General features: G+C 38.8%; 1 protein-coding gene across 2 annotated transcripts in view; it reads right to left on the reverse strand.

The window, feature by feature from the left end:
* Ralgapa2 (Ral GTPase activating protein catalytic subunit alpha 2) overlaps positions 1-15,549 on the reverse strand; it is a 307,510-nt gene that overhangs the window by 269,617 nt on the left and 22,344 nt on the right. For both annotated transcript variants that reach the window (XM_042666417.1, XM_042666416.1), the window contains exons 2-3: positions 9,903-10,013; positions 4,309-4,361 (exon numbers count right to left, since the gene is read on the reverse strand). In XM_042666417.1, the coding sequence (XP_042522351.1) occupies positions 4,309-4,361; positions 9,903-10,013 (164 nt within the window). The remainder of the gene's footprint in view (positions 1-4,308; positions 4,362-9,902; positions 10,014-15,549) is intronic.

Raw genomic sequence — 15,549 nt, forward strand, 5'->3', positions numbered from 1 at the left:
TTCAAATCAGGGCCTTGTGCTCTCACTTGGCTTTCTTACTCAGTGTCTGGAGCTCTACCACTTGAGTAATACCTGTAGGTCCAGCATTATTGCTGGTTAATTGGAGACTTTTCTACCTGGGCTAAGAACCATAGTCCTCCAAGTCTCAGCCTCCTGAGTAGGTTTGCCATGGATACCTGGCTAAAACATGTTTTTACAAGAAAAGTAAGCCAAGTGCCACAGGCATGTAATCCTAGCTACTCATGAAGCTGAGATCTAAGAATCAAGGTCTGAAGTCATCTGGGACAGAAAAAAAATCCCTTATCTTCAATTAACTAGCAAAAAGCCAGAAATGGAGGGGTGGCTCAATGAGTACCAGTCTTAAGCCAAAAAGCTAAGCAAGAGTGTGATACTCTGAGCTCAAGCACCTGTACCAGCACCAAAAAAAAAAAAAAAAAAAGAGAAAGAGGAGGAGAGAGGGAGGAAGAGGAAAGAAGGAAAAGAAAACACAGTGATAATCAAGTGACCAGCATCTCCATGAACAAACAACAACTGAAACCTAAACGATACATACAATTTCATGTATATTTGCTACAGCAAAGGTCAACTTCCAAAGGGTGTACACACTCCCAATGAAGAAAAACACAAATGGAGAGGTCTGCCTACTACATGGAACTGAAACCTGGACTTCCCTGGCAGCTTTCCCTTACTTTACCAGAACACTGTCTCTAGTACCTCCCTACAACTGAAAACCACTGTTTTTATTTCCTAAGTTTCCCCTTTGGTTTGTTCTGGCCTTACAAAGGCAGAAAGCAGTTATCTTTATGTACTCCTCTTTTGTGCCTTAACTCTCTTCTCTGAGTTAATCCATTTCTCATTTACATCCCTACACAGTAACCCTTTTATGATTTAACACATCTTAATAATTCCATGTCTAAAGGAAGCCTTTCCCAATTATTTACACATTGATGTATAGACCACCTCTTTCTATGGTACTAATGTAGAAAGCAGCAATGAAGTTACTTAGTGCCCAGAGAATACAGCATAAGCAAAACTAATGCAAGTTCATTATTCACTCATATTTACTATGCAAAAATGAAAGTTTTAGGAAGCTTTGAATAATATATATTTGTTCTTTTATATAGGCAATTAATCCCCTGTGAATGACAATGTATCACTAATAATTCCTTCCCTAGTCATGGTATCAAAACTTACTTAGTGGGAAGGTTAGGACTAGGGTCTCTGAGAACACAGATCAACAACAAATTTAATTCTTAAAATATAATTTGTCAAAAAATATTACCAGGCTTTGGAGAAATTAGAGCAACAGATCAGAAATTTAAAATTTAGAAGAAGGAATAAAAACAAAGAGGGAAACAGGAAGAAGGTAGAAAACTGAGCTAGAACCTGACTTGTGATCAATAAGCCAAGAAAAACAATGCGGGTGGGGTTAGGGATGTAGTTCAGTTATAGCGCACTTGCCTAACAGGTGCAAGGCCCCAAGTTCAATCCACAGTAGTGGAGGAAAAAGGATGTGGGATACTAAGATCTAGAAATGCCAGTTTCTCTAGCCCTCAGACCTTACCCACAGTAAGTTTGGGATACTCAACCTGAAATTCCATTAGCAAACCAATTAAAAAAGAAAGCCAGGCACATGCCTCAAGACTGAAATCCTATCTACTTGAGAAGTGAAGACTGAAGAGTCATGATTCAAGACCAACCCAAGCAAAAGAAATTCAGAAGACTCCATGTTATCCAATGGTTGTTTCCAGTTGCACATATCAGTTAACCTCTAAGGGAGAAGCACAATTGCTGGTGCATCAACACAGGCCTGGCATTCTCAGCAACACAGGAAAGTACAAGTAGTAAGACCACAGCCAATGCTTAAAGGAGCTGGAAGAGTGGCTCAAGTGTAGATTACCAAATGGTGAGGCCCTGATACAACCCCAATGCCAAAAAAAAAAAAAAAAAAAACCCAGGAAGAAATGTACAACAATAGGTTCCACAACCTTTACAGCAGGATCAGCCCAAAACAATATTAGGAAGGAAAACAAGGGCAACCTCAGGTATGAATATAGATCCACAAATGCAACCAATTTATAAACTCATAAATCTAGAACTGTAACTCACCATCATATTATCAAAAGAATCATCACATAATGATCTCAACCAATGCAAAAGAAAATTTTGAAAACTGTAAAGCCCATCTATAATTTTTAAAACAAATCTTACCAAATTAAGAATAGAAACAAATTTATAGAGTACCTGCAAAAAATTTACAAAAATATTGTTCTTGATTGTGAAATATAGATTCTTCAGAAATACGTTGAGCACTTTATGACTTTTATTTACCATGTAATAGAGAGCTGAACCAGTAAGCAAGAAAACAAAACTGGCAAACTTGGCCATAGCATTAATTGCAGAAAATCCAAGAAAAAATACCTCTAGACAAAATATAGGAATTAATCATGTGTTTGAGTGTGTGTGTGTGTGTGTGTGTGTGTGTGTGTGTGTGTGTGTGTGTAAGCTGAAGCCAGCAGTGAGAATGAATGAACTAAAACTAAAATTGTGGATAAATATTAGAAATAATGCTGAAAATAAAAGACAAGTCACAGTTGGTTCCTTATATGAGATCTTTTGTATTACACCAAAAGCCAAACAATGGGTTATTTAATGGTACAATTATACATACCCTTAAAATAACTGTACATTTAAATGTTCAATTATACTCAGTTTTAAAATTTTTTTATTTTTGGGTCCGATCGTGGGGCCTGAACTCTGGGCCTGGGCGCTGTCCCTCAGCTCTTCAGCTCAAGGCTAGCGCTCTACCACTTGAGCCACAGCGCCACTTCAGCTTTTTTCTTTTTGCTTATGTGGTGCTGAGGAATCGAACCCAGGGCCTCATGCATGCAAGGCAAGCACTCTACCATTGAGCCACCTTCCCAGCCCATATACTCAATTTTAAAAAAAAGACAATGAACTCGGTGCCAGTGGCTCACCCCTGAGAAGGCTGATATCTGAATATTTTAGTTCAAAGCCAGCCAGAGACAGGAAAATCTGAAACCCTTATCTTTCATTAATCACCAAAAGCTAGAAATAGAGAAGAGACTGAAGTGAAAGAACAAAAATCTTGAGCAAAAAAGCTCCGGGAAAGTGCCCAGGCCCTGACTTCAAGCCCCAAACCTGGAGTGAGACATAAACAAAATAAATAAAAAGAAAGAATGTGCCAGGAAGTTACTACCTCCACAAGTGAGAAAGTGGAACACCTATATAGCTTATAGTTCTCAAAATGAGGCAGGAAGATGGTGTCAGGAGTTTCATTAACTATTTTGTAGTAAACCCATTCCCTATTACAGAAATAAACAAAGTCAGTGGAATTGTTCATATGATAGCCAACAGATTTAAGTGATCGGCTTAATTAAAGTTCCTTCCTGGTAAATGAAACCCCTCTTCCCAGATTTCATTCCCAGGAAGGTAACCACAGGAAACCACTACAAAATATGCCATGAATCAGTGCCTGAAATTCTGAGAAAGAAGGATATCCCTCAAAGGAAAGAGGGGAATCACAGTTATGGAGTGCCAACCATGATCCAGTTCCTGGGATGGAAGTTTCCCATGTCTTCTCAGCAAATTCCACAGCACGCATACTGTCATAAAAGATCATCTATTCCCACCAAATTAAGCACAATCAATATCTCTTCAAACCATGAATAATGCCCACCAAGAATTAACTTGCAGAATTTATAATTTAATTATGAGTATAGTTCTACAAGTGTATATAATCTGGCACCTGTCTAATATATTTGAGGCAAGAAAGACTTTAAACTTAATAGATCAAAAAAGTCAAACATTGTTCCAGCTTTAAAGGGAATATAAGATTAGCAAAGACATACAGACACACAAAGATCACAAACAACCCCACTAGTAATCAGAAAGATCTATTGTTGAAGCAGTGAATTTTGCATATCATTAACATATATTAATAAAGACAACCATCTGCAAGATTAAAGGAATTTTATATAACACTTAGATTTAAGTTTATATGACCTTTATAAACCAGCAACTTAGCAATAGTGTCTACTACTTAAAATGTACACACACTTCCACCTAATAACTTGACATCTAGACACCCATACAGGAAAAATCCTCCACATTAAAAAAAAATAAAAGAAGAACATTCTTTTCAGCTATTTTTTGAAAAAGTGGGTATGCAGGTAGAAGGAAAAAAGAGGAAGGAAATACACATTCATCTACAGCCATTTCAAGTAAAATGATCTATTTTATTTTCAACAGAATATTTAAAAGCCAAAATAATTAACCAAAACTTACTTCAAAAAGAAAGAGGATGGAGTCCAGCTCCTCCCTTTGTGATTTATTATTCCCTAGAAATTAAAAAAATTAAAGTTACTATAGTGATATTTAAATATGTATATTATGAATTATATTAAAAGGTATTTTATTTAAGGTTCAATATGCATATATCTAACCAAAAAATACCTAGATGGAGTATGGGGTACACACTAGGAATGTATATAGAAAAAAGACAACAAACCTGGGTCCATATCTAATAGAACCACCTCTTACTAGTTGTGCAAACACAGCTCCCAAGTCATCACTACCCTTAGCAGGTAATTGGTTCATTTCTCAACTGGTTATTAGCTCAAATCATGGCAGAATACACGGTTCTAGCATCATAATAAAAATAAGCATGCAGGGCTGGGAAAGTGGCTCAGTGGTAGAGTGCTTGTCTTGCATGCATCAGGCCCTGGTTTCTATTCCTCAGCACCACATAAGCAAAAAAAAAAAAGCTGGAAGTGGTGCTGTGGCTCAAGTGGTAGAGCACTAGCCTTGAGCTGAAGAGCTGAGGAACAGTACCCAGGCCCAGAGTTTAGGCCCCAACAACCAACAACAACAACAAAAAAAACAACAAGCATACAACTTGTAATATAAGTATCTGTACCTCTGGGCAAATGCACACTATAATGAAAATTATAAAACTATAGTATCTTTCTCCAACAGAAATTACCATTTATTGTTGATTCTGTGAATCAGGCATTATGTTAAGTTATTTGGCTTACATCATCTAACTTAGGAATTGGCAAACTTATTCAGTAAGAGGCCAGATAGTATTTAAGCTTGGTAGACCTCTCTAGTAACCCCTCAATTCAGCCTTATAAAAGTAGCCACAGGCAACACATAAATGGATGAGTATGTGTCCAATGGAAGCTTACTTATAACTTTATTTATAAAAATAGTCAGCAAGATAGAAGTTTCAGGCCCCTAATCTGACGATCCTCACAGATCTATGGAGAAAAGGGAATGAGAGGGCGGGGGGGGGGGGGGTGAGTTGGGGAGTGGGCAGCCAGGGACTACTGTTATAGTCCATTGAGGATACTGGCAGCTTCAGTGTCATCAATGGAGGCAATGAGAAAAGGCCAATGATTCTGGACGCATTCCAAAGGCAGTACCAGTAACTCCAAGGTTTGTACCTGAATAACTAGAAAGCTGAGGTTATCATAAAATGATTTCCATTATTCCCAGTAAACATTTTCTTTCATTCTGTTTTTTTTTCATTGTATTCCAGTAGAACAGAGATTATACTAAAAACAAGAAATTTCAAAACTCTCAACATTTCTATTTATTCTTAATTGAGTCTTTGTAATAGACTACAAAAAAAAAAAAGCCTTCAAAAAAAGTCTCTTTCTCTATCCCTTAAATCTGGGATGCCATGTGCCTTTCTCTGACATTAGCAAATGTGAGGCAGTTTGCTGAGCCTGGGACTCTTGAGTTAAGCATGTGAGGGAAGCCAACCTACACTGCTGGCTGGTGAATGAGAAACCACCTCGGAGAACTAAGGCATTCTGGTTAACAGCTTGTCAATCAAGACATGAGAATGACACCATTCAATTACATTTGACCCCAGAGGCACAAGTCAGCCTAAACCAGAACTTTCTAGCAGACTTAGAGAGCCATATGCTGGACTATGATTGCTTGAAGGTACTCTTGTTTGGAGGAGGTTTATTCCATAGCATAAACAAATGAAGTCTTGAGCATCACATCGTCCTAAACAAAAAGAATGTATGGAAGTAAGGAGAAGAGAGGGAAAGAAGAAAAAGAAAGAAGGGATTCTTTAAAAATGTTTGAATTTTATTTTTATAGTTGGGTTTTGTACTAAGATTACAGCATTTTTTCATTGCTATTTTAATTGTACACAGTATCACACTTTATTCCTTCACACATCTTTGAAAGAAAGTGAGAAGGAGCAGAGCTAAGTAATTCAATTAAATATTAGATCATTTCATATTAGAAGTAACTAAAAAATTAGCCAAAAATTTTTTAATTTATTTTATTTTTCCCCTCCTGTCCCTACCCACAAATTGCATAATTTATTTTTTACATAGTATACAATGAATAACATTGAAATAACTACCAATTTGGCCAAATTTTTTTCTAATTTAAGTTCTAGGTTCCTATCAATTTATAAATCACAGAAGTAGAAACTGAAAAATCTATTAAGAAAAACAATGCACTGGCAAACAGGGTTTACACACTCAAATATGACTTCATGGCTGAGTAGAGCCTAGATCATTCAGTAAGACTCCAAGCCATCTGCTCTATGTCAGACCCCACTGCAAATCTCTTCCCTTCCAAATCTCTTTTCCCCCATGCCTGACATCTGCTTCTGTTTGGCTAGAGCAATCATAGCACTTAACAGAAAACCTTGAAGTCTCCTCTCTGCCCTAAAATGCCTCTTTGACTATACTCATTCTTCCTCCTCCTTTCCCTCCTTACATTAAGGTTACCCTGTAAACTCTTCTTCATTTCTCTTCTGTTTACTTTATACTGTCTTAACTCATTCCTGTAGTACCTACACCAACTAACTTCTCTCTTCTGCTGCCCATCTCCTCAGTCTGCCAATACAGGAAGATGTAATCCTTAACAACCTTCCCATGACTATTTTGAGACATAATCTGTCTTTTTTCACATGGTTATTCTCATGGGTAACTTTCCCCAGCCACTGCTCTGCCACTCTGTGTCCATCTGTTTGGCTCCTTACCTACAACTGCCCCCTCAGTATTCAGCAAAGTGCTCTCATTTTCTAGTCATGCTACACCTTACCTTTCTGTGTTATCATGTTTTCCAATTTTTCATGCCTAAAACTCTGTCTTCCCTGAGCTTGTGAAATAACATTTTCCTGGTTGTTAGTCCAATAGCCTCCTTTCCCATAGCATGGAATGCTCCTTTCCCAGGACCTGGCAGGCACCTTTTCCAGAGTGTTCATCATAGGTCCATTTGGTGCAGGCAGTAAATAGAACCATATGCAGGCAGGAAATAATCGGCCTCCTTCCCCCTTACCTTGAGATGATTCTCCATTGGGGCAGTTGCAGCCATATAAAGTAACCTTCAGTCTGTCCAGCTGCAGGCCCCTTATCTACTACTTGGGAGTTGTCATAAATCCTAGCCCACCATGATGAAGTCCCTGGCCCAGACATCTACATCAAGGTCCCTGCCTCCTAGCCCCTTAGGTTATATACGCCACCTCAGACAAAGACTGGGCTGCTTCCCCCTGTGAGAATTGGCCTTGTCAGTCCCTTTACTGGCGATAAACTTTTCTTTCTTTGTTCTATATGCCTGGGTGTCAAGTGGTTTTCTGGCAGGTCCTAATCCTGTATCTCTCCCACTACTCCATTTCTTTCCTCTTTATCAGTGCAACAAAAGAAGGGACTACCCTAAAGTTCTAATCATCACTCTCTTTGCCTAAATATACTTACTCCCTTGACAATATGATTTTATTTCCTTCCATGCTCCAGTCCCCTATCTCTCTACTACCCTGACACCAACTATATAACAGGGTTGTCCCACAGAATGCCCAAAGAGGTCCTCTTTTTCTTATCTCCTAAATCTCACTCTTCTGCAGGGTTTCCATAGCTACAATGGCAGCTCCAAAGTCTGACATGGGTTCCTGAAAGCCTTTCTGATTTCTACCTCTCCCATACAGCCAATCTCATGGATGATGATGTTGAGATTGAGACACACTTTCTCTTCCCTTTGCCTTATTACTTCTCACACAGAGCAGCTGTCACATGGGTGAAAGCATCAATCTCCTAACTACTCTCCCTTTACAAGCCACATTATATTAAAGGCAAATGTTCTTGGAAATGAACAACTTTTTGCAGGGGGATGGAGGGGAGGGAGGAGTTGGGGAGATGGGGAGGGAAGGGATGGTAGGAGAAAAATAAAGGAGGGGGTAACAATGCTCGACAGGAAATGTACTCATTACCTTACTCATGTAACTGTAACCCCTCTATACAGTATCTTTACAATAAAAAATATTATTTTAAAATGTTCTTAAGAGCTCTGACTACCTGAAACAAAGTACAGACTCCTTAGCCTAGAATTCAAAGCTCCTTGCAAGAATAATATGGTTTCCTAAAGCTTTCTATCATATACTTTATGTTTCAAGAAAAAGAAATTAATTCCTCACATGTGCTCTAAGCATATACTTGTCTTTGCTCGGGTTCTGTCCTCCACCTACAGTGCTATTCTCTTCCACCTAAAGTCCTACTTTGAGCCCCATTCACTCTACCTACAAGAAGGGGAAAGCAAGGTAGAAGGCTGAATATATTACCAATGGTCAATGATGCTATCAATCACACCTATGTAAAAAAAAAAAAAAGAAGAAGAAGAAGAAAAAACTCAATAGGAGAGTTCCAGAATCTTCCAGGTTGGTGAATAAAAACATATCTACATGCTTGGAGGGTGGTGAACACTAACTCCCAGGGAAGGAAGTTCCTATAAAAGGGCCTTCCAAACTTCCCTGTATAACTATTCATCTGGCTATTCATTTTTATCATTCTAAATGTGTACTAACTACTTGTAACAAATGGGTAAACATGTTGTAACAAATGGATAAACAAGTTAGGTGTTTCCCTGCATTCTGTAAGCTCTCTAGCAAAGTGATCAAATCAAGAATGAGAATACCAGTGATAACTAGTAGATTGGAGGGACAGGTAAACTTGGACCTTGCAACTGGCATTTGAAGTATAAGCAATCTTGTGGCACTAAGACTTTAACATGTAGGACATGACACTATCTTCAGGTAGCCTATGTCAGAACTAAAGTGACTTAGAAGTCACATGCTGATGTCCACTAGACATTGGCATCAGAATGTTATGTTAAGTTGTATGAGAGAATAGGGAAAGCAGATTGGTTTATTTTGCCTAACTAAAATAACTTTTCAAATAGATTATATGAAAACAAAACTAAAAGAGCAATGGAGCTAATACTCATTAGCATGTACTACTATGTGATAAATTCGGCCCTGAAATCCTATGATACTGGTTGATCTACCTGTTTAATGTTGACAGAAGGAAGCTAACCCAGAGAGAGGATAACTAACCTGCCCTAAGAGAGACAGCCAAAAAGGTGGGGACATTCATCATTCATCATAGAAGGATGTGAAGTCTGGCATTATTGGTTTTCCTTTCAAAGACTATTTTACATATGGGCATAACTAATACAAAAACACAAACCTAATACACTAATAATATTTATGAGAGGAAATCTAGGAAATCTTGCATAGTGCTTTGCTTCTGCACAGCAGTACTGGAGGTCTTCTGTTTTCACTTCAAACTCTATAATGGACTTTTAATGGAGTTTTTAAAATATTTTGTTATTTTTCATTCCTTCTTTTTAGGTTAATCATTCCTTTGGAACTCATGCCTTCTGTGATTTAATTAACACCTGTATAAGTGAAAGCTCAAGGGAAGCCAAGATGCCAACCAGGACACCATGATCTCACATACTGGCTAAAGGCCAGCAAAGGAAGAAAGCTAAAATAAAAGCTAAATAAAACTATAAATAAAATATATACAAATTATAAAATTTCCCGAATGTTTTTCAAAAATGAAGAAAAGGCTTACCTTTTAATTTCAAACTATTTTCCAGTGTTACAAAATTTTCATAGAAGATGAAATATATCTGAGAATAGTTGGTCTCAAAAAACTGCTTAAGATCACTTGCATCCACATTATCTGAAAAGAAAAGTTTCCATTTACACCATTATTAGAATTTAGAAACAATCTTTTCAGGAACATAAAGTATGCTAGCCTTTTAAAAGACAAAACTCATTCCATTAATTATTTTCCCCTGAGAGTTCTAAATTGCACCTGGGGCATCATCAACCACAAAGACCTGTGGCAGAAGGTTTTAAAGTGACTCCTGGAGGTTAGGAGTGATGGGGCACAAGTACTCACTCAAAAGGACCAACTGGAAAAGCAGGTAGGTTTGGGGAAAGACAAGATCACTTCCTATAAGGGGAAGTCTGACTCTCACACTTCTGAGGGTCAAAGTAGTTATCTATTACCAACATATTTCTGTACATTTTTCTTAGCTAGTAGCTATTTGTGCCATTTACAGGGTCCTAATCAAGGAATTAATGCTTTAGAATAACAAACTTGCTAACTAGAGGGAAATTAGAATAGTTTTCTTAAAATTCTTTAAGGATTACTCAAAATTTATTTTTTAAAAAAGTGTTGTCATTCAATCTGTAACAGAACGGTGTCACTGCTTTTTCAGTCTAAACATTGTAAATGTACATAACCATATCCACTGCTATCTTCAAATTCTATAAAGATAAAAATAATAGATAATAATAGTACAGATGTATCTTCAGAATTATGTTCCTTTGGTTAACATATATAAGGCTAGTCCTTGTAAAACTCTTCCCTGATTGTGTGAAATAATGCTCATAAGGTGTTTGTAAAGGCATATGAACTGCCAATTTCATATATTCACTTTACCAAAATAGACCTGAGCACAGAGCTGCAGAAATTCCTAGTAACTAATGAATTTACCAGCATGAAAATTAATAGTAATAAAATTAGCGTCATCAATCCATATGGATAATATCATTCTCATGAACTACACAAGCTTACCAAAGAATCCTTGAGGGCCTTAAGCAGAATCTGCCAGTTCCAAGGAAGGATTTTGCACATATTCATTCCAGTGTAAACTACAAGCCCATCCACTACTAACTGCCCTCTGTCGGAAGCACACTAACCCTAGCCAGCTCCCATTTACCCTTCATGGTCAGTTAATACAACCCTACCCCACACTCAAGACTAGGTCTGTACTTTCACTGTGTGAGCTCTACCCTGTTCTTCCCCTATTCTAAAACATGACAAAGAAAGGCTTTACTCAATGGGGGGAGGAGGGGAAATGTAACTACAAACTTTCTTCAGATAGACTTTCTTGATCCACTCATTCACTTATTAAGCCCCTTCCCATGCCAACTAAATGTGCCCTGGGCTAGGAAAGAGAGTAAGACCAGAGGCTTAGGTGAACAAACCAGTCATAAGCCAAACTGGTACACATAAGGGAATAAATAACAACCCAAAACCAAATAACAGGAGGTTTGCTTTATGCTTTAAAGACATTTTCATGAATGTATGCTATTCCAACCTCACCACAACCCGGTGGTCTAAAGAAACCTCAGAATCAGAATCTCCTATGAGCTGCCCAAGGTAACACAGTCAGGATGTAGGGAGAATTTCTGCTGGGGGCTTCTGACTCCAAGCCATGGCTACACAAAGCCCTCCAAGATAAATGAGAGTCAGGTCAGGAATATAGAAGACGTAAATGATTCCCTTAAGAATGAGCAGAAAGCTATACAAAAAGGAGCAGAAGGAAAAGTCCAAGGTAAGAAATAAGAAACTAGAGAGAGGGAGTACACAAAAGTAGCAACTTAAGCACCTCCCCACAGCCTAACAAAACAGTGAGGGAGGGGGAGGGGGAGAGACAGGAGATAGGCAGCAGAACCAGATTAGAAACAGCCTTTGATCCTCAGTGTCTGACAGGGAGGATGCTAGCATATTAACTTACTATCACAAAACTCAGAGAAATACACCCAAATTAACCACAGGGAAACAAGTAGCAAACTACCTTGCAGAATTTGCCAAATTCCAAATGCCATGCCAAAGATCATCCTCTCCTACACATTTGTCCAGCTCAACTTCCTGTTATCAATTCCTCCATACCTAGCTAAAAGGCAACATTAAAGCTGAGAACAAAGCCCTGGGGCAGGTCAATCCACAGAAGCTACAGAATCATAGACAACTTAAACATTCTATTCCTCAATCCCTTCTGAAAAATGGGGCTAGAGATGGTTCTTATGTTTCAGGACAACTGTGAAGATAAAATGAACATGTGTCAAATACTTGTAAGAGTGTCTATAAGTCAGCATTAAATAAATGTTAGGGTGTTTTATTTTTTATACCTAGCTTCTGGCAAAGGCCATCTCAACAGACTCACCTAACTATGATGAGCGGCCATTTCAATGACTCAGAAATTCATATACTTAATCAGACCATCCCATATTAAATATCCCTTAATCTCAATACAACAGGAAACACTGCCAACAAACACACTCATGAAACTAGTGGGATTATCCCTTTATCTCCTTTCACATATAATCCTTCTCAATGGCAATTCTACAGCTTTTTAGCTACAAGGGCCATAAAATAATCTCATGGAAACCTGCCTTAGCAGACTGCTAGAAAGCACCAAATGAAGAGGGGAAGTATTTATCCCATCCAGAATCTCCAGTGGGAACCTGTCAAAAAGCTCATGCTCAGCTTCTCTCTGGTCGGGAATGACCACTCACCATCCTATCCTTCCACTCAAATGCCCTGGATAATGGCACTGAAGACCTGATATTCAAAATCATAAGTAGTAATAAAGAGATAAATGAAGAATTATAGGTAAACTTGGCAACTTAATAAAAGTCACTTACACTCAATAAGAAAAATAATGAAGTACAATAAACAGATGGCCAGACAGAAATGTTGTCAAGAATGCTTGTCACTAATGATGCACCATTACTTTCAAGCTAATATGATTCTGACTTCCCATTCAAACAACTGCCTGGCTTAGTGTTCTTTCCTCTCTTGCCAAGGTTTGTAAAAAGGCAATTCATTACTCCTTCCCTCCAACCACACCTCTGGATGGTGCCCACCCACACTTATTCAGGGATTATCTCCTGACCTACTTTGTCAAAAAGGTGCTTAGAGATGGCCTAGGAGAGTCTGAGGTAGCTGTTGGGTTTCCACGAAAAAAATCATGGAACACAACTGAACCCAACCCAACAGCAGAGTACCAACCCCATGTAACCTGCAATCATTAGTAGAAACCACCCCAGTCAGCACAGACCCAGAGTAAGGGAGGAAAAGGGATGCTTGTTGCTGTTAGGCTCATGCAAGCAGCAAAGGCACAGGATGATTTGTTATGAAACACTACTGTGGAAATGCCAATGCAGAAGAAGAAACTTAGCACAAAACAGCTTCAGTGCCATGAGAGCCAGTAAGTCTATGAGAGTACCCCAAATGCAGCACTGCCCCCTCCCTTAAAGAAGGAGAAGTGGGGGGGGGGGGGGGAAGTAATGCAAGTAACAGTTTGTCTGCTGCTACAAACCTTGTGTCAACAATGACCTATGCTGACTAGACTGTCTGGAAGGCCTCTTCCTTCTGACAACAGCCAATGTACCTGAGAACTTCCTGTACACGCAGTGAAGTGCTATAAATTGCTAACCATAGGTAAATACCTTATCTAGGTGGCCTCATCTAGGAAAAAAGACAAAATTTACACAGGAAATGTCCAAGGAATCTATGCTTCAGTGGTCCAGCAATACTTTTAACATCATCATTACTATTAAAGGGAAATTCATATCTTAAAAGGGCCTTTTTATAAAGACTTTTAAAATGTCTGCTATGCTGATTAAATGCAAATACAGAAGCAATGGAAATACTAGTTTACATACCAGAAAGCTTATCAGACAAGTCTTCAGCCCTCCAGTGATCAGAATCTGAAACTGAGATGTGATCAAGAATAGGATAAGCCAGGCACCAGTGGCTCACACCTGTATTCCTAGCTACTCAGGAGGCTGAGGTCTGAGGATCACTGTTCAAAGCCAGCCCAGGCAGGAAACTCCGTGAGACTCTTATCTCCAATAAACCACTAGGAAACCAGAAGTAGTCCTGTGGCTCAAGCAGTAGAGTGCTCGCCTTGAACTAAAGAGCACAGAAACAGCACCCAAGTCCAGAGTTCAAGCCCCACGACCAACAACAACAACAAAAAAAGAATGGGATAGAACGAGAAGGACAAAGAAGGAAGCATAGAGTCCCTTCAATCCCCTTACCTAAGACATGTTCAACTCCCCCTCTCACTAGTCAGCGAGTTTACTGGTCTCAGCAGAGCCTCATACTTGTGTGCCTCAGTCTCTCCCACCATCCAATAAACAGTGTCAGATCTCCACACACCCAAGGAAACAACATTGAAAGAATTTAACAGTCAGTAGGATTTAGATATGTCAATAGGCTTGATTAATCCCTTCCTACAAACAAGAAAAAGTCATTCCTGAAGATCATAGCAAATAAGAAAATGATTTTTTAAATCATGGCAAAACCCTTATAAAAATGGACAAAGAGGGGCTGGGAAGGTCGCTCAGTGGTAGAGCGATTGCCTTGCATGCATGAGGCCCTGGGTTCGATTCCTCAGCACCACATAAGAAAAAAGAAAAAAGTCAGAAGTGGCGCTGTGGCTCAAGTGGTAGAGCGCTAGCCTTGAGCTGAAGAGCTAAGGGACAACGCCCAGGCCCAGAGTTCAGGCCCCATAACAGGCCAAAAAAAAAAAAAATGGGGCTGGGAAGGTGGCTCAGTGGTAGAGCGCTTGCCTTGCATGCCTGAGGCCCTGGGTTCGATTCCTCAGCACCACATAAGCAAAAAGAAAAGCCGGAAGTGGCGCTGTGGCTCAAGTGGTAGAGCGCTAGCCTTGAGCTGAAGAGCTGAAGGACAGCATCCAGGCCCAGAGTACAGGCCCCACGACCGGACCCAAAAAAAAAAAAAAAAAATGGACAGAGATTTCTTCAGACTAGAAAAAGTGCTCAAGGCTTCTACCCTAGATACAAGTAGATAGATAGATAGATAGATAGATAGATAGATAGATAGATAGATAGATAGATAGATAGATACAAGATTAATATGACAGAATAGCAAACAATGAAGAGCCACTCTGCAACTATATTCCTAATATATTTTCAAGATAATGATAGCAAAAAATGTATGCTGACCCCCTAAATAGCTGACAAAATTCATGTTACTTACTTATCTAATATTTATGCACCATCTATGTCTCCATGCTATGTTAGAAAAAAACAGAAGCATCCCACTCAACAGCAAAACTTTTAAACATGCCATTATTACTTTGAAAATGAACTTATATTAATTTAACAAGCGATCAAAATCAGTGCTAGGCAAGCACTCAACAACTAAGCTATATCTATGACCCTTAAAAAGTTATTGCAATTATCATCATCATATTTATCACACACATATGTATTTTATGCATGCTAAAAATTGATACATAACTATTATAGAAGTAAATATTAAAACTTCTCTGTTTAAAAATTAAAATATGACTGGGTTGGGTGATGGTGACTCAGGCCTATAATCCTATATACTCAAGAGCCTGAGATCTGAGGATCAGTGTACAACGCCAGCCCAGGTAGGAAAGTCC

Source organism: Dipodomys spectabilis, unplaced genomic scaffold, assembly GCF_019054845.1.
Source record: "Dipodomys spectabilis isolate Male_0828 unplaced genomic scaffold, ASM1905484v1 ptg000365l, whole genome shotgun sequence".
In the NCBI taxonomy this organism is placed as follows: Eukaryota; Metazoa; Chordata; class Mammalia; order Rodentia; family Heteromyidae; genus Dipodomys; species Dipodomys spectabilis.